The sequence below is a fragment of the Molothrus aeneus genome, chromosome 7, assembly GCF_037042795.1.
Source record: "Molothrus aeneus isolate 106 chromosome 7, BPBGC_Maene_1.0, whole genome shotgun sequence".
Classification (NCBI taxonomy): Eukaryota; Metazoa; Chordata; class Aves; order Passeriformes; family Icteridae; genus Molothrus; species Molothrus aeneus.
The window spans coordinates 7,808,273-7,831,174 of record NC_089652.1 but is presented as its reverse complement, the minus strand read 5'-3'; the positions used below and the strand labels follow the sequence as shown (position 1 = coordinate 7,831,174).

The window sequence follows — 22,902 nt, the reverse complement described above, 5'->3', positions numbered from 1 at the left end:
CTCCTGTAGCACAGCTGGATACTGCCTCAAAGTTTAAGGGTAACTACCAGGAGAAAACCCATCCAATAAGCATAGTATTGACAAATGTGATCTAGCTTGACCCCTACACATGGCCTGAATCGCTTTTGACTCGTGTAGGAAATGACTGGGATGTCCAACCACAGATGCTCAATAACATCCTTGCCAGCTCCTGCAACCCTCTGTTGTTACCCTCATATTATTTTAGATTCCATTTAGTTTGAGCCTTCCAAGAATTAAGAACTGGCAGCTCTGACTGGTCAGTCCTAAAGTGCAGCACATCCTTGGTTCTGCAAGAATTTTCATTGCTGAACCAATGCTCAGTGAAGGTGTGCACAAGAACCATTCTGTATCAAGATAGGACAAACAGACTCAATTATCAAACCTGACACTTCCTTTAGAAAGGATGTTCAAACGTGAAAAGCCTCTGATACTCACTGAAGACACATCACACTACTTGAATACTTCAATTTAGAAAATTTATATTCCTGACTGGATTGTTTCCAGTAAAAAAAAAAATTACCTTCACTGAAGAAAGCCACCTAAAAATAATGCATATTCACTATTTTATACATCAAATTTTTGAACTTCAGAAGTAAACAATAACAGAGTGGACAGATATTTCAGCTTTACACATTCATAATTAGACAGACTTAGTTCTGCACCACTGCAACTTGATTTAACTCAAGCATAACTTCTTCATGAAAATTGTAAAGTCACAGGCCCTTGACTTGGTAGGCCCTTGAATGTACTAAAACATAGTTTTTCACTAAGTCCTAGATATTTCCAAATATCTTAATGTAACAATACCATTTGCTGCTTTTTTTGTTTCCAAGAAACAGATGCCAACGCAGTGATTTAATTTACCTTAAACATAAAACTGAAAAAGTGCAACAACTCCTAAATTCTTTGTACAGATGTGAAATGCAGTGTTAGAAATTTCAGAACACAGAGGCCACTTTGCTTCACTTCCCCCTTCACCTCTGCAGATGCCAGCCAGAACCCTGGCCATTCAGCAGGAACTTCACTGCACTGCTGTAGCAGAAAACATTTAATTGTTACTACCTGTGTAAACCACTACCCTACCCAAGCTGAGGTTAAAGATCATCTTTTTCAGCACTCCCAAATGGAAAGGACAGATTCCTACATCCACTGGCCCCTCAAAAAACACACACCTCTCCAGTAAAATGCTACAATTAAAAGGTACATGATGAACATGAAGATCCCAAGTTGCATCACAGCAATTTGAACACCTAGCATAAGTCATCCAAAGCTGCTGCCCTGGTTTCACAATTTGGTCCTGCTGAATTAACACCCTGGTTTTCATAACCCCACTGCTCCTCTGAATGCAGCACCTACTGGTTGGCTCTGTATTTACATCCTGAAACCATCTCTATCTTTTTACAAAACACAGCAAGCTGAAGCTTGGACTCTGTTAAGCTCCATCTGTCCTGCTGACTTTTTTTCCTGTTACAAATACTAGGTCTATCTCCCCAAAACAGAGTGGAAACTGAACAGAGAAAAAAGCCCTCATGAAGAACCAAGATACGCTGTCAATTATTTGATAACAAAAACTGTCTTAATCCAGAAAACTGACAGAACCACTCTGCTCTACCAATAAGGTGAAGCTTTCTAAACCCAGGAGGTATTTGATGCAGAAGTTTTGGGGTGCACCTCTGAGTCAGGGGAGCAAACGGGCCATGGCACCACTGAGAGCAGCTGCTCCTTCCAAGAGATGTTTCCCAGATGAGTTCATTGTTAGGAAGGGCTCTGAGCACAGCCTTCAGATTCTTTCTTTCATAACAACACATACCAGACCAGCCAGGAGTTTCCATGTGCCAGTTCAAGGTGGGATTGTGCAATTCTGAGCATTCAGCTTGTAGCAACTGAAGCTGGACACAGAATTCTTACACAGCCTTCCTCTGCTCAATGTAAATAAATTCTACAATTTCAGGAAGAAATTGTGATGGATTTATATAAATATATATGGCATATATATGTTAATAAATACAAATCAAAGACTATGGGAGTTATTCTTTTGCACCAGAAAACACTAACAATATCTTACAAAAGCAGAGATGAAATTCCACAGACGTTTCCCATTTTGTGGTTAAAGTTTATTTTGATCTAATTTCTACCTCCCTTGTCCTTGACTAACATAATACTGAACTCATACTATCATGGCAATACAACTTTTGCCATGGCAACATGCAATGACATTATAAACACAGAAACAGGAATTCCCTGTGGGAGAAAAAACAGAAGTCACAGTTAGGAACAAAATCCTCATTCCAACACAAATAGCCTCAGTAATAGGAACAAATAACTATTGTCCCTGACTCACAGTTTATTAAAGATCTTTTCCAGTTTAATGTGAAATAAGAAATGGCCTATTTTAAGGACACTGCATTGCTTCTGAATCAGGACTTTTAATACTGCAAGGCTTTCTGCACCATAATTAGAATAAATGACTCCTGATTTAATTCTTGATTCAGGGAATCGATGTGCTGTCAAACAGGACAAGCAGCACACCAGAAAAGAGCTATTCTGAAGAAAGAGCTGTGAATGTGTGCAGTTAATGCTTTAGCAGCTGGGAAATATAATATAAATTTTGGTAGGCTTCTCAAGGAACCCAAAATTTTGGACAGAGTCTCAATTTCTTTTTTTTTTAAGTTATCATTACCAGAGAAGATCACCTTTAAAATCTAGTATCATAACTTTGAGTGCAGTAAATAATTTATACATACATTCTGTGGGCAAGATAATAGACACCATGGGGCAGATACAGGTGCTGAGGAGTATTAAAGGACAGGAACATGAAGTGTGAAACTTGGTTGCTTTTTCATAGGTTGGTTGATTTTTTTTCCCTAAACTGTAGATTTCCTATACTGAGAACCACTTAATTTGTGAAAAAAGAATAAGCCTAATGTTTTATTAGTAATGTAACTTCAGTGGGAAAATATGTTGAGTCAGTATGCAAAGTGTAATTCACAATCACGTGGCTAATCTACATGAATTTGCTAAATTAAATACTATATTCACAGAAATTAATATCAGCATTTTGATAAAAGTGGACAAGAATATGCCTGTGTTCAATAAAAAGAATTTTTTTTTTCTTGGTTCCTAGAAACTGCTTCCTAAGCTCCATTTACTTTAAATATGTTGGTAATTTTATACGAATGACACATATAGATGTCTTTTTTACATGCTATATTCACAGAACACTCAGAAATTTTCAGAGAGTATTTGACTGGGATAGCCAAGTCAAAATCAAATTAGTTAATTAGAAGGAACTAATTCTGCAGGTAGAGGTGGTCCATGCAGCAGATAAATACACAGGGAACAAAGCAGATGCCCTTCAAACTGCAACATGATTGAAATTCTGACAAAATATCTTTAAGCAGGTATTTTGGAATAAAAGAAAAAGGACAGGACAACCTGCACTGGTTCTGAGTGCTTTGATTATTTGGACTGAAAAGGGGCAATAGCAACAAGACAGCACAGCTGGAGGCAAATGGGAAAAGCCAATGAAGAGCAGGGGTTGGAGAGGAAGTGGCTCTGCAACCACAGCAGCTCAACAGGGTTCTCATCTACTATGGGCTCATGACTAGCACAAGGTAAGCTGGTCAAGGATTCTTGGGAATTGCATTCAAAATTTTTATGGGAAAACACAAACATGTTGGAAATCTTCCTTTCCAAGGCTGGGAATGTCCCCTTAACATACCTCTGCCTCATTGTCTGTGGAAGTGCTGCTGCACAGAACATAAACCCTACTCCAAATCCCTCTTCTTCAACTCCAGCACAGATTCTGGAAACAAGACAACTCAGGCAATGGGCCTCAACAAGAAAAGGACTTCTTACATGGGTTTAGCTGTACTGGATCTTCCACTTCTCCTCCAGGGAATCGGAAGTGTCTTCTCTGTGATGATTTCTGTTTTATGAGCCTCTCTATATTGTCTCTCATTAATCTGTTTTTCAGAAGAAACTCTCTTCTTTACACAAAATCTCTCACAAAAGACAGCTATAAAACAGATGTGATCACCATAATTCAACACCTGGCCTTCAGGCACTTGAAGAATATCCATAACAGAGTTGTTTTTTTTTTAATCTGGATAGGATGAGAGTATTTTAAAAATTAAGAGAAATAACTGTCTCTATGTTATCATTTAACAAATGTGCAGAGAACTACTGAAACACAGGAGATATTCTTCCCCCCGAACAGTACAAAATATAAAGCTGAATTTTCTTATTAGACTGATTATTTTAGCAAAATGCAAAAATATCTCAACTTGGCAACATCAGATATGAAATGAAACCACCATTATCATGACCTTAGATCCACCAGCAGATGAGATGAACATCTTGGATGAACTTTTTAGGAGAACATAACTGAGATTGAAAGTAATCTGTAAATTATTTTACAATGGCAATTAATCCAACAAAATATTGGCTTTCACTTCTTACCTCATAAATATGTTATGTTTTCCAATAAAAGACCTCAATCTGGTGCTGAAGTGGTAAAATTAATCTAGACTAGATCATTAAAATGATACTCATATCACTAGGTGAACACAGAATCAGAAAGTCTGATTCTGTATTTAAAAATCCTTCACATAAGGACTTGGAGTCTTCCCTAAATAGCAACCTAATCCTTTTCACTAGGAGAGCAGGTATTGCGAAGACATTTAATCTTGAGCTCAAGGCATGAAAGCAGAGTTCAAAATTTGGGGTCGGATTTGAGAACAGAGATTTGGGGCAGATATGTGGAAAATCTCCAGTATTACCTCTGTTGCTTATCTTTAAGCTGAGGATAATAAGTCGCCAATTTCTTATCTGCATTATCATTTAATTATCCCAGCTGAGAAGAAAGCTCATGAGAGAAGTCCAAGGTCTTCTGTTGCCTACTTATTCTGAGCTTTGATCTACGACTACTTGCATCAGGGTAGCACCTACAGCTTCCCTCTCATTATTCTAGAGGCTGCACAAACATCAAAAAGATAGCCCTTAGCTTCAAAGAATTTATGATCTAATGAACTGTGATAAATTGCAGTAACCCCTTGGAAATGCACAGCACATTTTTAGTGTAGTTTCAGTTAGTACCTCTGAGTGTTACTGATGAAAATCAATATAAAACATCGACCCTATTCTTCCTCATACACATCAAACAGCCAACACTAACACAAATAAAAGCTATAACCAGCACAAAATTAACAAAGTGTTCTGTCACACAGCACACACTCAGACTGCTTCAGCAGATTTCAAAGATAAAAAAAACATGTGAAGATGTCCCACCTTCCCACCTGTCTCTCTTCAGAGCCCAAAATTTAACCCCTAAACCCACACCTAAAGATTTAAGATTATTCTGAACATTAGGTACGCACATGGAATTTTGGGGAATGCTTTTTCATTTTGAGAATGCGTTTGCCTTTAAGAGTTTCAGGTCCTCAATAGGTCATAAAGTGAGGATATGGCCTCCAAACTCTGACTTAAGAAGACCTATAAATTCCTGTTTTGAATCGATTTTTCCATAATAAACCTGTATTCATGAGTAAACAAGATTTGCCTCCCACCTAATCTTTTAGCTCTAATTAACATGATTTGTTGAGTTACTTATCTGTCCTTGTAGTTTCCTTCTACTCAGAAGCATTGGGAGCTACAGCAATAGTACAAGAGAGGGTTTAAGGACCTTTCTAGTTCATGCTTCAAGTTATCTTTTCCTTCAAATGCAGCCCTTGGTTCTACACGTTTCAAAGATTTAATGGACATCCTTGTTTCTACATTTTCCCTATTTTCAGTAATGCTACAGCAGCATGCTGAAAAACAACTTGTAAAACAACAGGACATACCTGCCCCATTTCAATTTTCCTTAAAGATTCAGAATGAAGAGAATATTAGTTATGAAAATACTGAAGGAAAAAAAAAGGAAGGTTTAGACCAATGTAACCCATCATTCCCCTTTTAGTGGCACATAATAATTCCTAGTGAAAATACAAAACACTTCAACAAAGCTTTACAAATAACTTAATGCAAATATTTATCCTCTGCTATGTTCCAAACCAGAAAAAATATTAGTTCTTCTATTAAGTTACACCTAACATTCTCATATTCAAAGTTCAAAATGCTTTTCAAAACAGGCCAAGATTGGTTTTACCCTTTCTGAACCAGAGTAATCAGAAGGAGGCATTTCTGAGGGAAATATTTATTGCAGTCCAGGATCTGCAGTTGACTAGTGTACATTACTATTTTATTAAAGTTAATAAAGTCAGGGACTGCAGCTGGTGGTTTGTCTGACGGTTTATAGAGGAAGAATCCTCATGGAGATCAGCATATGTGAAACTTTTCCTGAACAGTGAACAGCCTGGCTGTTGGACAGACTCCTGTAGTCTTGGCTCTGTTTTCAAAATTGTATCTCCTTGTAGAACTTTCTGTTAAAAATATTGTGCCATTCTCTTATTTTCTATAAAACAACTCTGTTTCTAGTTTATAGAAAGGCTGAATTAAATATTAGAAATAAGAAAGAGTAATTCACCTGCAGGCCTGATTTAATTTAAAGCAAACCAATCTAGAAACAGCTGTGGGTCACCCAGCCCACAAGGACAATAATCCAGATGTTTGAACCCTACTGATTCCAGTGTCAGACATGCAACTGACTTGATACTTGACAGTGCAGAGGCTGAAAGGGCTTCTTCCAGAAAGCTCACATTCCCACAGCTGCCAGCTCTCATGGAAACAGAGCTGCAGAGGGAACCCCAGAGGAGATGCTAATGAGCCTAATTGGCGGTTCCAAGCAGACTTAGGGAGAGGCAAGGGAATAAATATGAGCAACAGAGATGGAACAGAGAGAGATGTGGAGGGTTAAGTAAATCTTTGTTGACCCTAAGGTCTTTGCACACTCTTTCTAGCTCTCTTAATTCTGACTGGACAAGCCTCTGAGCTTTATTCATTTGTTTTGAACAGGCAGATCACTCACTGCTCCTTCATCAGTGAGTGCCTGCTCTTATCCAGGGCTGAGGAACTCATGACTCTGAATAACACAGACTTTAGAAGATTAATACTCAAATACTGACTTAGTCTTTCTCTGAAGAATAGGAAAATGACATTGTAAAAGCTGCTATGAAGCTTCTAATGATTTTGTGACTTTTGTCTCAACAATCTCATTGCTCACCTCTTTTGAGACAATACCAGGGAAGGCCAGAGATGCAACTGTTGAAAACATACTTTTAAACTCATAGTTAACATGGTATCTTTAGAAATATGCTTCAGATGCTGCATTCAGTACTAAACCATAGAATCTGTTAGTTTGTAAAGGGCCTCTATGATCATTGCATGCAACCCAGCACTACCACGTTCACTGCTAACTGTGTCCTAAGTGCTACATCCACATGGTTTTTGAACAATTTCAGGGCTGGTGATTCCACCACTTCCCTGGACAGCCTGCTCCATGCCTGACCACCCTTTCAGAGAAGAAAGTTTCCCTAATATCCAACCTAAACCTCTCCTGGCACAACTGGAGGCCAATTCCCCTTGTCCTGTGACTTGTTACCTTAGAGAAGACACCAATCCCCACTTGTCTACAACTTCTTTTCAGGTACATATAGCAAGCAGTAAGGTTTTCCTTCAACCTCATTGTGTCCATGGGGAAAAAATCTGGGGAGCATCTGGTGCTCCCTCAGCAGCTCCTCATAGGACTTACGCTCTAAATGCAATATTATGAAGAATTGCTGTTGAGAGCTGCTATTACTACTACAGAAAAACCTCCAAGTGCCTTTTCTATAAAAACAAATATATTCTACTTTCAGAACTTTTTGGATTAACACTTAAACACATGGTTGTTCATTCCAACAAACAGTGCTTCTACACCAAGAATCACAATTTAGAAGAATAATCTAATAATTATAAAGAATAATAAATTATACAACAAAAATAACATAAAGAATAATAAATTATACAACAAAAATAACTTAAAGAGTGTACCTATTATAGGTCAGGTCTCAGGTGCTCTGTTGTTCACCAATATGCTCTGTTAATCCCACCATCCACATAAGTCTTCCATGCCAGAGAAATCAACACCACAGAATGCCCTGATGTGGATTTCCAACTCAACCAAAAAAATATACATAGGAAACTAAAACTTGCAGTAAAAGGTTACAAAAAGCTTTGAGCCAGAAAGAAGTTTACCATACATGTATAAACTATGTGCCACACAATCCAGAAGTTACATAAATTCCAGGGGTTTCACGTTCCAACCCTTCTGCAACTGATTCTAAGACAAAATAGAACAACAATAACCCATTCTTCAAGTAAAATAAAACACAAGGCTTAAAATTAAACCTAGATCAAATTCTTCCCCATATCTAAGCAGAGTGAGAAGCCTGGCAATACTTATGCTCCAGAAACTTTGCAATCCTAGCTCCCAATGCTGAGCACAGCCCTCTGCCACCAAGAGACCTGCTCTGCATGAGCAGCAACATCCAGCAATTCCCTCTAGGGGTACCTCAACAGGGAAACTCTTCAGGCCCTGCAGGGTAAATAAGGACTGCAGTTTCATTATTTCCCTTAAGTTGCATTCACACTTGGAAGCTTAACCTAAGCCTGACTTCCATGTGAAAGGTTGCTAGACCAACTGCTATGGTAGTTGAAGCCTCTTGTTAAGATACAAACATCACCTTTCCTCTTAAAGCCACGGGCCAGGCAGCGATCAGTTAGCCTGCATAATCCCCAAAAGCCTTCCTGCATCCCTGAACAGCTGCCTGAGCATCCAGCTACAGCTGGCAGAGATACCGAGGGGAGGGCGTGGAAGGGGGACGTGGCACAGGCAACATAGGAGTAATAAAGATAGCTTTTCCAGGCATGCAGGGATGAATTTAGAAAAGCAAAACCTCAGCTGGGGTTGACAACAGTGAGGAATGTGACAGAGAGGGTGATGGTCAGGAAAAGTGGAGCTGCACTTGTTGAGCCTGAAGGGGATGAGCCTGGTGTACACACATCGATGTGAATGCATGGCTGAGAGTCACAAGCTGCATAAAATAACAACTAGAAATAAGGCAAAAGAAGTCAGAATGGTAGGGAATTATGTCCTGGAACTGGCTGCCAAGAGGCTCTGAATCTCTGCCCTTAATGGCATTTAAAGCTCAATTGCATAAGGCTCTGTTTTGTACTCTGGCTTTGAAATAATTTCTCATAAATAATAAATAAAATAATAATGGGAATCATCTGGATCATCTCCAGAGGTCCTTCCAACCTTTATTACACTAGATTCTTCCACTTGAATTCCCAAAGCAAATCCTAATCCAAATGCAGGACAGCCAAGGGACAGCTCCAACATCCAAGGATATATAGGACATTCCCCCTTCCTAAAATTGAGAGTGTTTCAAAATCCAACAATGAGCTAAATCTTTTGTAGGTTTGTATTTTCAATCCAAATTATAGTTCTTAGAAATCATATCAATGTCTGAAATAACTGATTTTAGATCAGTTAGAACTGATTCTGCAAAAAAAAAAAAAGTATCTCAAGCTCTTAAACTGTTTAAAAATATTTTTTCTCTGATGGGAGAGGTGCAAATTAGACTATTTAAATCAGAGATGATGAAAAAGTGTAATTAAGCAGCCAGGGTGCTAAATAAATGGATGTGATGGCAATTTATGTGAGAGAAGCAAACTGCTTGCATACAAAGGAAACCTAAAACTTGCTCAGGATAGGAAATACTTTAGGGCTGTGGTGGATCACACATCAGCTTGAATGTAGACAAGGGGCTCTGTCTCCATCCTGTTTTATGACATTTTATGACATCTTACTAAATTACTGAGAGAGGACTCCAATGGCATCTCAGATCCTAGGCTGAATGCCATTAATTGGTATGAAAGATGAGTGATTCCTGCCAAGAAAGTCCAGCCCCCATAACTTGTGCTGCAAATGTTTCGTAGTTGTAACTGAAGTTACGTCATGCAGGACTCAGAATTTTTAAGGGAAGTGGAGCTTATGAAAAGCCCAAAGGATGACAAGCAGAACCTTAAAGAAGGTGACAGCCACGGAGAACAGATCAAGAGCTACTGGTTTGTCCTTCAGTTGGAGTTTATTAAGTATTGATAAACATGATCACTCTTTTTTATCTTGCTTTGCCAGTTAAATTAACTGATAATTTTTTTTTGTTTCCAACTGGAACCTACCCCACAAATATTTCACCCAAACACATAGGCCCTATTTTTTTCCTTTTCCAGAAAAAAGAAAGAAATGGAACATCATCCATTACACTGGACTGCCTTGCATTACTATACACAAATGGACTTTAAAGAAGAAACACTGGAATTGCTCATAAATTTGATTCTTTTCTTGAAGGAGACCTTCTTCTGGAGAGTAAGAGCAATCAAACCAAGTCTGTTGAGAGTACCTGTTGAAGACTTTACATATTTTATGTTTCAGTTGCATGTTTATTCATCTTTAGTATAATGAGCCCTAATTTAATGACTGTAAGGTATCAGAAATAACTAAGAAGTTCAAATTTGCATTGCCTTGTAAAATTACAATTTTTTGCTTTCCTATCTCATTTGGGTATTTTCACAAAACTAATTTTTCTTGTGCTTAAACACTAAATTAATTATGATTACACGCAAGACATTTTGGAACTCTAATAAAAGTTAATTGGTATTAAGTCATTAATTCTAATAAATTTAAAGTAGGAAAACTCATTATTTCTCATAATTTCTCTTCTACTGCAGTAGTTTCTAATTTTCAACATTTTTGTGCTCTTTTTGAAATATCTTGCTGTATCTAACTTCACCACATATCTTGAATATATATTGTAATAGTGTGCCTTGTAACTCTGCTAACTTGGGACAGCTGCATACAATTTGCCACTTGACATTTTTTCATTACTTTTAATGATACAGTCATGATCATTCTGCTGAAATGCTGACTGGATAGAAGAAGAGAATTTCTATAGCAATAGCAAAAAAAAAGTAGTAAGAAGTGCAGTTTATGCCACAAAAATGTGGCTTTGATAATACTGTACACTAGTGAGAACAAAATGCAGATATTCAAAAGACAGAACTGCACCTAAAGCCCTGCAACCATATTGACATCATTTGACCAAAATGCCCGCTCCACAAGAGTATTATTTGCCACTGAATGATGATTAAAAATACACAGAGGAAGAAATGGCATATAGTTGAGAATCTAAATAAACTGTTTATTGTCCTACAGTGAAGACTAAGAGCTTTAGGTACTGCCAAGGGAGGTCTTTTATTACAGACTCACACAATCATTTGGGCTGGAAAAGACCTTCCAGATCATAAAAGTGTGACCATTACTAAATTCCTTTTTCCATTGTTCATTTAACTCTAAGCTTTCAAATTGAATCTACTACATCAAGAATCAAATCCGCAGCTGACAATCTAAAAACTCTGAAAGTGAGTGTGAAGCAAGCATTAGGCCAGTGAGCACTGGGGAGCTGTGACATCTCTTGGTGAAACATCCTCCCAAGGGTTTAATGTGCCATCACTTGCCATGGAAAAGGGCAGCCTTTCTGCCTCGTGCAAGGTCAGAGCCACTGACCCCTGCCTTGCCAGCTGCCAACATAAACACCAGGCTGGCAAAGCACAACCTCTCTCTGCAAAACGGAAAGCTGTGCGTTTGGAAGGTTGATATAGGCCAAAAAATAAGCAAGTGACTGAAGAGGATTACAGACACAATTACTACAGAGAGGCATAGTACACATGGTTGGTTGGGGCAGCTTTTGACTGGCAGAAAGGTAGCACTCAGGGGATGACAACCACCAGCCCTTTTTTAAAGGTTGCAGTATTATTCCATTAGAAAGTCACACTTTGATCACTTTTGTTTTGCAGAAAGGAAGCTGGCCTCAAATCAAAAGAATTGCCTTAAGGGCAAAACAGAGCTTTTTCTTTACAACATAGAAAATAACACAAATATCCCTTCTTAATTAAGGACCATTACAGAAAAAGTTAACACAGAGAAGTTTGGGGTTGCCTTAGAATTTTATATGCAGGTGACATTAAAACTGTCATGCCACCACATCAAAATGAGTCTATATTTGGTACTGTATTATAAAAATTCTAAATTATTTTTCTGAGGGGAAAAAAAAAGTTTGACCAATATGCTTTCATTTGTAGTGACATATTTAAAAACATATAGGGCCACAAGCTGATGTCAAAATTCTGGCTTCACTAAACAAAGGTCACATATCCAGAGCATGCTGAAGTGTGAAGAATCTTATCATCAGTGCCTTCTGGTAGACCAAGATATCAGTAAGATAAGGAAAAAAAAAAGGACCCAAGAAAAACCACTAAACACAAAAAAATTACAGTAACGGAACAAAAGCAAACAAAACTGAAGAGGGAAAATAAACACCCCTGCCCCACCCTTCCCACCCCCCACAAATAAAAAACCCCAAAGCCCTATTGGTTTACACTGTGCAAAACCATGCCAAAATCAGCTAATTTCAAAACAGCAAAGTAGGAGTGGGTGTGTTGGAAAACAGAGAGAGAAATTCAAGACATTTTTATATTTCAGGGCTTCCTTAGGAGACTCATGTTTCCTGGATTTTACTTGCAGAAGAAAAAACTCAGCTCATGTTTTCTTGCAAAGAGGATTATGGCCATAAATCATCCTGAGGGTGCATGTTCTAGGAGATAACATGACATTACTAATTCTCTGTTAAAAAGCTCCTTTCCAATTGGTAGAGAAAAAAGGCCAGTTGTCAATATTGCAGGGTTCTTATGATTTCCAGTTAACTTTCCTAGGATTTTTTTTTTTAACTAACAGTCAACTCGTGAAAGTTCAGAATCAACTTATGAACTGTGTTTTATCAACGAGCTGTCTTAGGAGTCAACAAAACCTCATCTTTCCCAGTAAGGTCTGCCCATGTTCTGATCATCTCAGATTAGTGTCAGAGAAGCTATTTTTGTGTCTTATAAAGAACAGAAACCACTTTTCCATCCACACTAATCTTCATCCAAAAAACTGTGGAGTAGAATACAGCTCACTTGCTCATGGACAAATAACATCTCTGGTATTACTTTCCATCAAACTAATTTGATTTTCTGAACATGTCATTCTTTACTCACATATAAATAAATATAAATCAGATCAAGTGTTGTCTTGTCTTCCCAACAAACATTGAAGATACATGAACTGAATGTTAGAGAATTGGAACAATTTGGGAAAAAAATCCATGAGTATTGTTAAATTCTTGTATTATGAAGGTTTTCTGAAGCTTTTAATCATTATTTCACAACATAGTTACAAGTTATCGAATCAATGAGATGTTTCACTTAAAACCCAAAATTTTGCAAACCCCAAATAAGGTATTGATAGAGCCATACTTTCCTCTTCAAGTGAAAAATACTGCAAAATTTAATGAGAATAATACTTGAGAACTCAGGTGGAAATATCATCTAGATTTATTATGGTTATGCCTGCATTTGCCAGCTGAGTTCATAAAAGCTGTATGAATTTATTCCAGGTGTCAATAAATAAACAGGGTAGGGAATCCCAGACCCTTTACACTCCAGTTACAGAGCAGAGCAATTTTTTGCTTGCTTTGAATCAAATGACTGATTCAAAATAAGTACTAAGAAATTTCTACTGTAATCCAAATGAAAAAAAATGGTTTTAACTTTCTTAAAACATAAATAAATAAAACAAACCCAAACCCCAACACATGTGGTATTAAAATTTCAGTTTCCTGCAAGTGTTCTGGTAGACCTTAGAGACCTCCACAAAGGTGGAGAGGCCCTGGAATAAACAACAAACAGGAGCAGAAGTGGAGAGGACATTTAGGCACATATATCAGCCTAAATAAGTGGAAAGACATTTTGGACCAAGAGTCTTCCTTTAGATTGGAATTCTCCACTCTTTTCTTCTGCTCCAGAAGTTGCTGATACTGTTGTTTCTACAGTTACCACCATCTTAGCATCATCCTCTTTATTCTAATTCTTCTTCTGCGCAGCTGCACTGACACCTACTCCCCAGATCTGCTCTTAGGCAAGACAATGAAACATGAAAGATGAGGGAGGTTTCTTTTTTTTTCTCTCGAAGACCAGAAATGAACAGACATTGTTCAGTGCTTTGAAAAAACTCATGGCTTCAGCTTGCTCTTAAAACACATGGCACAGTCACCACAGCAAGTAATCCTCCCTCTGAAGAAATGTAATAAAAAGTCAAGGTGTCTGGCAAGGCTATTCAGTGAAATGGTAATTCATCCTTTGGACAAAAATTCACTTGGGGAACACACAGAATAAAAACACATCCAAAACCTGGCAACTGTGAGAAAGAGACTCTACTTCCCATTACAAACTCTGTGGCAATGCTAAACAAAAGAAAATTGCAAATACAAAAGCAGGGAACACTCGTGTAGAAACCTGAGCCCTAGCCTGTGAACCAAATATTTACATATATAAATATACAAATTTTAATACTAGGAATTTTCACAGAGATTTTTATTAACTGTTTTAAGAAAGGTTTTTATATTAAGAAATACCAATCATAAGAGAACATCATCCAGAACAGCCCACAATAGAATTTTACTGAATTATACTCTCAGTTTGAGCAAATAATTGCAGATTCCTCAGTTTAGTCTGAGTTATGTTGATGGCTGCATATTCTCTCCTCCTTTTAACAAACTATCTTCTAAGCTGGTATTTAAGTGTTTAGGAACCTTTATATTCTAAGGTATTTAGGTAAGATGCATTTCCTGTCAAGGGATATCATTAGACAAATTGAACCATTACTTATATAAACTTATCTCACTGTAATTGGGATAAGAAAATTAAAGCAAGGCTTCTGGCTTTACTGTGCAAAAATGTCATTATTGTTCTACCACATTTCCTGAGTATTTGACATTTCAATATATCCAGCAGAAAGGGTTGTTACTGTTGCCTTTGATATTGTTCAAGAGAAGTTTGTGCCATTAATTTTAATAATGTTGTAAGCATGCAGCCTGATGTTAAATTCCTTTGCACTCAAAACCTCCATCCATTTACAAAACCATCATCAAGCAGAGAAGAAACACTAATTTGCCTTCTAGTAAAACATAGCTCAGAACAGGAATCAACTGGCCATTAAAAACAGAACATTTTCACCTGCAAAACAGACATTTCCTAAGCTTGGCTTCATTATTTCATCTGGCAAATCTGTCTCTGCAATCTTCAAGTCAAAACAAGATAGAATGTGCCGCATTCTAAAGGTATGAGGAGAAAATAACTTCATCTTTTCTTACCTTTGCATTATAGGGAATATAATGCTTTGATAAGGCTTCAGGAGTGTGCATCCATGTTTTGTCTACAGAAAAGCAAAATAAAAGAAGCATTGAATAGGTTATTCAATTGTTAACTTAGGTATAACAGTATCTCTGTGGAAAAGTTCAACAATCATCCTCTTACTCAAAAACCAGCTGTCTGAAGTAGTTAGAGGGGCTGGAGGGAAATATCTCACACCTTCTCAAACACTTAGAAGAAAGAACCTGCTTCTTTCTGTTGGGCACATGTCCTATTTTAACCAGCTTGGGTTTTTCCACAAGAACTGCAACTCCTCCCCCCAGATGCATTAGTTTGTCTGAGGCTGTTTGCTGGTTCTGTCTCAGATCAGCATTTTCTGCATCCTGCTGTTTAAAGCACTGACTGCATCTTGTGCATCTAATGATGCTTTTTTGATGAATTATCTGCTTTTTCTGATTAATAATCAAGACATTAAAGGGACAAACAAAAAATTATCCAAGTTGCAACTGACAGAAGAAAGTCCTAATCCTTATAAAAGAAAAATGATGAACATCAGATTCATAAGTTTTAGATCTTATTTATAAGTTCAGATCATCTGTAATTTTTCCATACCTATGCTAAACAAATTTGCATACTTACCCTTTAACTTTCCCATTACACTACTGTGTTATTTTCTTACTTTTCCTGCTGCATGGACCTAATTCTGTAATTATTTGTCAAATACATCTTCTCCTCTTACTTTAATAGCCTTTTTGAATGTTCTACACAATTTAAGATGGATTCCCAAACATTAAGGAAAAACTTCTTTTTATTACAAATCTTAGAAACAAATTTTCAAAGTTTTCTCATTTGAGAGCATTTAAGAAAACAAAATCATTCAAAAATACTAGTTTTCATTGCCACACATTTGGGAGAATCTGTAACTCCCATTAATGTTTTATATGACACATATTGAACATTTAATAGTATTTTCTAACTTGAGACTATCCTGGTTTAAATGAGCATGAATTAAAGTCACAAATTTGGAACTTTATTAAGTAACAGAATAACAGCTTAAAGCAAAAGTCTACCTTTGGATAGTCCCAATTCCATTTGCCTTTATGGGGAGTTGCAGTTACAGTAATTAGCAACTTTTTTGTTAGTTACACTTAAGGACAATAAAATTCAGTTCACTTCAAACTGTTGAAGAGCGAATGCTGTGACATTGATTGACACTAAACCAATAATTAAATATTTCAGATTATGCAGGAGCAAGAAAATGGTTAACCAAGTTATTCACCAGTCACCACAGTAACAGGATCAGAACTACAAAGCTGAGAAATTCTTTTTTCCCTTAGCAAATTTCATTCTAAATGGCAGCAATGTTCAGCTCCATTACTGAAGAGTGATATTATCACTTGTTAATTAAGAAAGAATGATTTGCCCATTCAGCAGCACCCAGGAGGATGATTAAAGTGGCTCTTCCTTTTAACTGGGGCTTGTGATTGGACTGCCAGAACCAAGAAACCATTTCCCAGAATATTTTAACACCCGAAACCTGATCTCGTCTTTAGCATAATATCAAAGGCTGATGTTATCTGAAAGTGCAAAATAACCATCCAAGGGAATTGGTGAGTTAGGCCAGGTAGAATTAAGCCTGTCAGGCCAGGAGAGAAGCTGAAGCCCAGCCCAGCAGCTGGTCACTGGGCTTGGGGAGCTGGCACTCAGGACAGGACTGCTCACTGCCTGCTCTGAGAGCACCTGCACAGGGCCAACTTCAACTCCTCCAGGTGCAGCCACATTGCTAATACCAAGGGTTAATTTACCTAGCTCCTTCACACTACTGTTTACTAGCTTCAGTAGGGATACAGTCACATTTATACATTTAAAAGGGAAAACCTAATAAAAATTGAGTACTGAACCTCTTAAGGAAATTGCAATAGTTCTCCACTCATTTTATGCCTAGCACCAGCACAAACAAGTGACAAAGCTGTAGCTTCTAAAGCAATTTTACAAGCAGACAAGTGGCTAGACAGGTGCCATCAAAACTATTCCTTGCAAATGTTTACTCCCTTCACTCCATCAGGGCAAATAAAAACCTGAAAAAATGTTATGTAGTTTGGGAGTCAAGTGTGAAGTGCTGGTCTTAATTCAGTATCAGGTAATCTTTCTAATTTTATTATCATTTACAAAGCTTTACTTAAAATGTTTATGTGAAATCATCAAGTTGCCTACCAGTCTCCAATAGTAGTAATGTGACAGAGATTCCAGCAAGGAACAATATTGCTGGGCAATAACTGTTGGTGCCCCTAACTGGGAGGAAGATCAGGATATATGGACAGGTGCTCCCAGCTCAAAATGAAATCAGTAACTTAGTGAGGTACCAAAGGACACCTGGTTCCAGGAGCCTTGTGCTATTGGCTAAAATACTCCAACATTCAGATGGAGATCCACAGACACTGTGACGCAGCTACTGAAGATTTCCTCTGACAATGGAAGTCCATTTCTTAGAGGCAAGTAATAATTACAGAGTGGTGATGGTTTGGAAAGAGCTCTCAGTGCTAAATTAAATCAATCCAAGGCAAAACTCAGGCTGATAGCAAAGATGTGCAAAAAATCATACCAGCTATTACGGGGTAGTTTTTTTACCAGCATCTCCTTCTGAATTGTAAGGTCTGAGTATGGACTTATACTACCCTCAGCAGCTGTTTGAAATACTGCTTGGAATTAGCTTGATTTCACAGCAGTTGAGAAAGACCACATTTCAGACATTTTGCATGCAATAAACCAGAAAAACATGAAAAAACCAAATGATAAAAGAAGCATTGGTCAAATATCTGATGTAGATATGGCTTGTGGTTTGCATGATCCCTCACCAAACTTAATTTTTTAAGAGTTTTCACAGCTTAAAACTTAATTATTCATTCTGAAGCAACAAGCAAAATATGAAACCCTACAATGAGAATCACAGTTCATGTTATTATTTTAGTAGTTACATAGACACTTCTCTGCTAAATAAAACAAGAGGTCCTAAAGAAAGGTCTGAAAGCCCAGATAAAACCAAACCTGACAACCTGCATCTAATGTTAACATTAATAGAAAGTGAAAGGACTCATGCTGTTACAGTGGGTGAAAACCACAGTTATTTTAGATCTTGTCTGAAGTTCTTAATCCAGGCTGCCTTAGAGTTTACATTAAAGTTTTAAAAAGCGCTCAGTTGTTTTTTGAGAATTATGAGGTTTTGAGAATTATGAGTTTGAGCCATTCAGAGTCCAATAGAACCTATGCTTAACTGAGGTATGAGAAATTCTGAGCAAGTGGTGGTTTTGTCACATTCACTGGCACTGTGTGGAACAAGAGGTGTAAAAAAGGGTCTCCACTGTGACTTCAAGGGCATGGGGTAAACCCCAGCCCTGATTAAGCAGGACTGGAAATCCTGTGTGGAGCCTCTCCTCAACACCTCAGCATGTGCACAGTGTGCTCAGTGTGTGCACAGGCACAGAGAGGCCCCAGAGCAGCAGCACTGTCCAGTTTTTAAAGGAATTTGACTTGGGTGAGAGCTTCTCAGGTTCTTTTCCCTGCCAGCACACACCAGCCTGCTAAGAGAAAACTGCATCAAGCTAGCACTGGGAGACCCAAGGGTCTCTGACAGACTGAATTGCAAGGGTGCAGGTTGGAGCTGGGCACTTCCATGGGCAGAGGAGTAATGCTGCTCAGAATTGAGCCTTCTCTCTTTTCTCACCCCCCTGAACCATGCCAGCCCCTTACCCTCAAAAAGGGGAGGTTGCTTTCCAGAGTGCATTTCACACCTGCTGGGTCCGCATGAGAGCCAGGGCAGAGGGACAAACGTGTGTTGACAAATCACACACTGAAGGCAATTGACTCTGGGACTTCACCAAGGGCCCTGAACTGCTGTGCTGCACCCAGGGGAGGATGGCAGCAGGTTAGATAACAGCACAGTGACCATTTATCTACCAAAAAGGAAACACCAGCTGTGTTCTCCCTTTGAGATTAATTTCTCTGTATGTTACTGCCCTAAGAGATTGTAGATGTTCAACTTTTCACAGTGCAGCTTTAGTTAACTGCCTCCCTAAAGCCCATTGTCATTATTAATTAATTAAAATTAAGTAACCTTTATTAATTAATGTTTCTAAAGTGTTTATCAAATCATATTAGACCTAATGGCCATTAATTTAATACAATGAACAGAGAAAGAACTCTAATTTTAACTTTTTCTTTTTTAGTGCCACAGTGAAAACACAGTCATTTCTAAAAGGTAGAAAATAAAGCCTTTATTCTTTACTGGATTAATATCTTTTCACATTGATGGATGTTTTTATTGCTAACAGAAGAAATCCTGGAACTGTCTTTTCTTCCTGTTTTACAGAACTTGGTTTGACAAAAATAATTTTTTGTGACAAGCAGCATAATAAGAGTCTCCTGAAGAAGATATCCTAAGAGATCCATAATACATCTAGGTATTACTGCCTCAGGAACAAACAGCTTACTTGCTTCAGTGTATGTATACAAGTGCTCTCTGTTTCATTATTCCTAGATTATCTATTCTTCTGTAAAGAAAGAAAACCTTCAGAACATGACATGAAAGAACTGTCACCCTGTTAAATAATTTCCTTTATTTTGACTGCAGTAGAAACAGGCAGGTGCTCACAAAGCCTCCTTATGCTGGTCAGACAGCAAGGTAGAATCTGACTTCTTGGCCACTGCAGATAACACATGAAAGGACAGACTGAGGCCTGAGACAATGCTTGGCACCAGAGTTTTCATCAGAATGTAACACTAAAATATTACTAACAAACCAATCTACCCATACTATTGCATTGTTCAACCGCAGAATTTTGTTCCAGCCACCTTCTAGAGCAATCACTGAGTAAAGTCTGGGTGTCTGATATCAGTAATTTATTAAAGTTATTAACAAGTTACTATGACTAAGGAAATGAAATTATGAGTCAGAACCTTCCCTAGAAACATATAGATAAAAATGCCCATCAATACACATAGCTCAAAAATACTTTTGTTTTTTTTTCCCTTTTTTTCCCAAACAGAAGATATGCTTTGGATGCATATTTACTCTTTGCCAAGAAAAGAGACATATCTCCCTAGAACAGAGTGAGCTTGGCAGAATGCTTTGCCTGTGTTCTTCTCCCCTAATATTTAGGACCTTGTAAATGGTTTTAAACAGCTGATTGCTATCATTTCAGAATGGTATCTCAGAATGCTGGGTTGGCATAGTTACAAAATGAAACCAAGCCTGGTATTTGACTCTCCTTTAACAGTAACATCCACTGCATGGCCTACACATTTTATACTGTATGTTTTTGAGATATGGATGCTGATATATAAGTTTTGACAATAAAGGAAAATAGAATGAAAGTGTTAGTGCAACTGACCAGTGATTAGCAAATCTTAGCTTTTGCACTTTTGATTTGTTGACGTTAAGACCTTGTAACAAGTTCATATTTCTAAACCAAAGGGGAAAAAAACAAGAAAAAAAAAATCTGAACTATTTAGCCCATACCTTGTATGTCTTCTAGTTACAACAAGAGCTCCACTGTCATTGATAAAAGCTTCTATTTGAAGTCAAAAAGACAAAACTGGCATAACATAATTTAAGTGATCACATTTTGCAAGTTTTCACTAAGATATATGTAGAGATCAAACCTCCAACTCCATATTTCCCTTTTTGTAGTCTTGTAGAAAAAGAGTTCAGTGAACTATTCCAGAACTGCTATAAATAAATTTGGAGGAGTATCAATTAAACTTGTAAAAAATGTTTAAAAAGCAAGCTTCTGAAGAATTTCTGGCAGTTAAAGAACATTATGTAAATAGGTCAAAACAAAGGAAAAGAAGCATAAAGGACAATCTCAATATACAATTAAAATAGAATTTTAATTTTCTGATTCAGGAACACTGAAATAATGTGATATAAAAGTTTAAATGGAGCTTTCTTTAAAATTCAGACTGGAAGGAGAAGAAAGGAGTTTGAACAACCAATGGGAGCAACTAAAATATGCATATCTATGGCTTCCTCTTGCTTATGTACCTAAGGTACATCCTTTTATGTCCCAGAAAGGATTTGATTTCACAAAACAGTGTTTTCCTGAGTGATCTATTTTGGATGTTCTCTGCAATTTTCCAACTGCTTTATAGGACAAATTCTTATGAAATCCAGTAGCCTTGTGATTCCTATCAAGGTCTGGTTGTTGCAGCTCTAATTTATTTCACACAGGGTAAGATATTTCACCTTTAACTACATACCTATCAAGTAATCTCACAGTGTACCTCTGTAACTCAAGTGTTTAGGCTGTGTAAATTTTAATAGGGTAGAAGCCAAAAAACTTCAGAGTCCCAGTATTTGTGCCTATGGCTCAGCAGCACATATGCCTTCTGGAAAGGAGCTCCTGAGCTTTGGGAGAAGTAACAAAAGTTATTGCCGTAAATGTCACTGTTAACCTGCCTAGAATATTCCTTACAGCAGGCAAGAAATAAGATCAGCTCTGCAACACCTTTCTGAAGATAACACAGATAAAATAAACAACAGGAAATTATCCTCCTATTCTTATGGGACCAGAGAGAAAAGAAAAATCAGGCTCAGCTGCACAGAATCCTTCCAAGATTCCTTCAGAGAAGGTTTCCAGAGCACCCTCCTCATCTGCATGCCTCCTCTGAAGACATACTGTAACCTTTTTTTTTTTCCCCTAAACAATTAGAGCTGAGCCTTCTGCTTTCAGAATGTGAATATACTACCATAAATATGTGTCCAGCTGCATACAGATGTTTACAAACACACACAAAGTGTCAGACTGAGCACAGCCCTGTCCCACCAAGAGAAGACCTCTGGTCATTGCCAAGTGAAGGTGGAAACTCTGAGGTCTCCTTGCTGCTGTGCTTGAGTGGATGCTGCCACAGCCAAAGGAGAGCAGTAGTACATACAATACTTCAAAAACCAGAGTCAAAAATCAATACAAAAAAGGGACTTGGCCACTGAATATTGGTTTTCTACATGACCCCACGTTTAGAAAGACAAGGAACAGTAACTGGAACACATATGACTTCTTTGTGGAGGTGTTATAAAACTATTCAATGATTTTTGTGTCAAGACCAGCTGAATACAGAAATATTTATTATACCAAAAAAATGCACCCTCTTTTCCTCCCACCCTTCACTCCTGAAAAACATTTTGTTCAAGAAAATCCTAAAAACATCAAGAAGCAGCTTTTTTGCAGTAGGAGCAGAAGAGGAGATTTAGACCTAGGTTCTGTTTGTTGAATTGTTGGTTTTTGGGGTTTTTTTTGCCCTCTCCCCTGTAAGGTGAATGCTTTCAAGAAAGGACAAAGGGCAACCACAAGAATATCTGAAGATCACAGTGGGGGAGCCTGTGGCTGCTTATATTCCTTTAAAACTAGGTGAATATATCCTCTTTATGCTTTTTATCATTACTCTTAATGTGGTAGTCCAGCATACAATAGGCCATTTGTTTAAATTCCCGATGTGAAATAGATTCTGACAGAAGGAGGTATTTACTTTAAGACTACACTTATCCCCATCATTCTTTTGGCCCCTCACCTATTATCTTCTCATTAAGAAATAAAATATAAACCAAAATATTTTTCATCTCTGGAATGCAGCATATGTTTATGATAAAAATAAAGATCG

At 37.6% G+C, this 22,902-nt stretch overlaps 1 protein-coding gene across 7 annotated transcripts in view; it reads right to left on the bottom strand.

Annotated features, from left to right (window-relative positions):
• The window catches only part of GULP1 (GULP PTB domain containing engulfment adaptor 1), a 144,754-nt gene that overhangs the window by 48,721 nt on the left and 73,131 nt on the right, over positions 1-22,902 (bottom strand). For all 7 annotated transcript variants that reach the window (XM_066553234.1, XM_066553237.1, XM_066553236.1 and 4 more), the window contains one exon: positions 15,252-15,313. In XM_066553234.1, the coding sequence (XP_066409331.1) occupies positions 15,252-15,313 (62 nt within the window). The remainder of the gene's footprint in view (positions 1-15,251; positions 15,314-22,902) is intronic.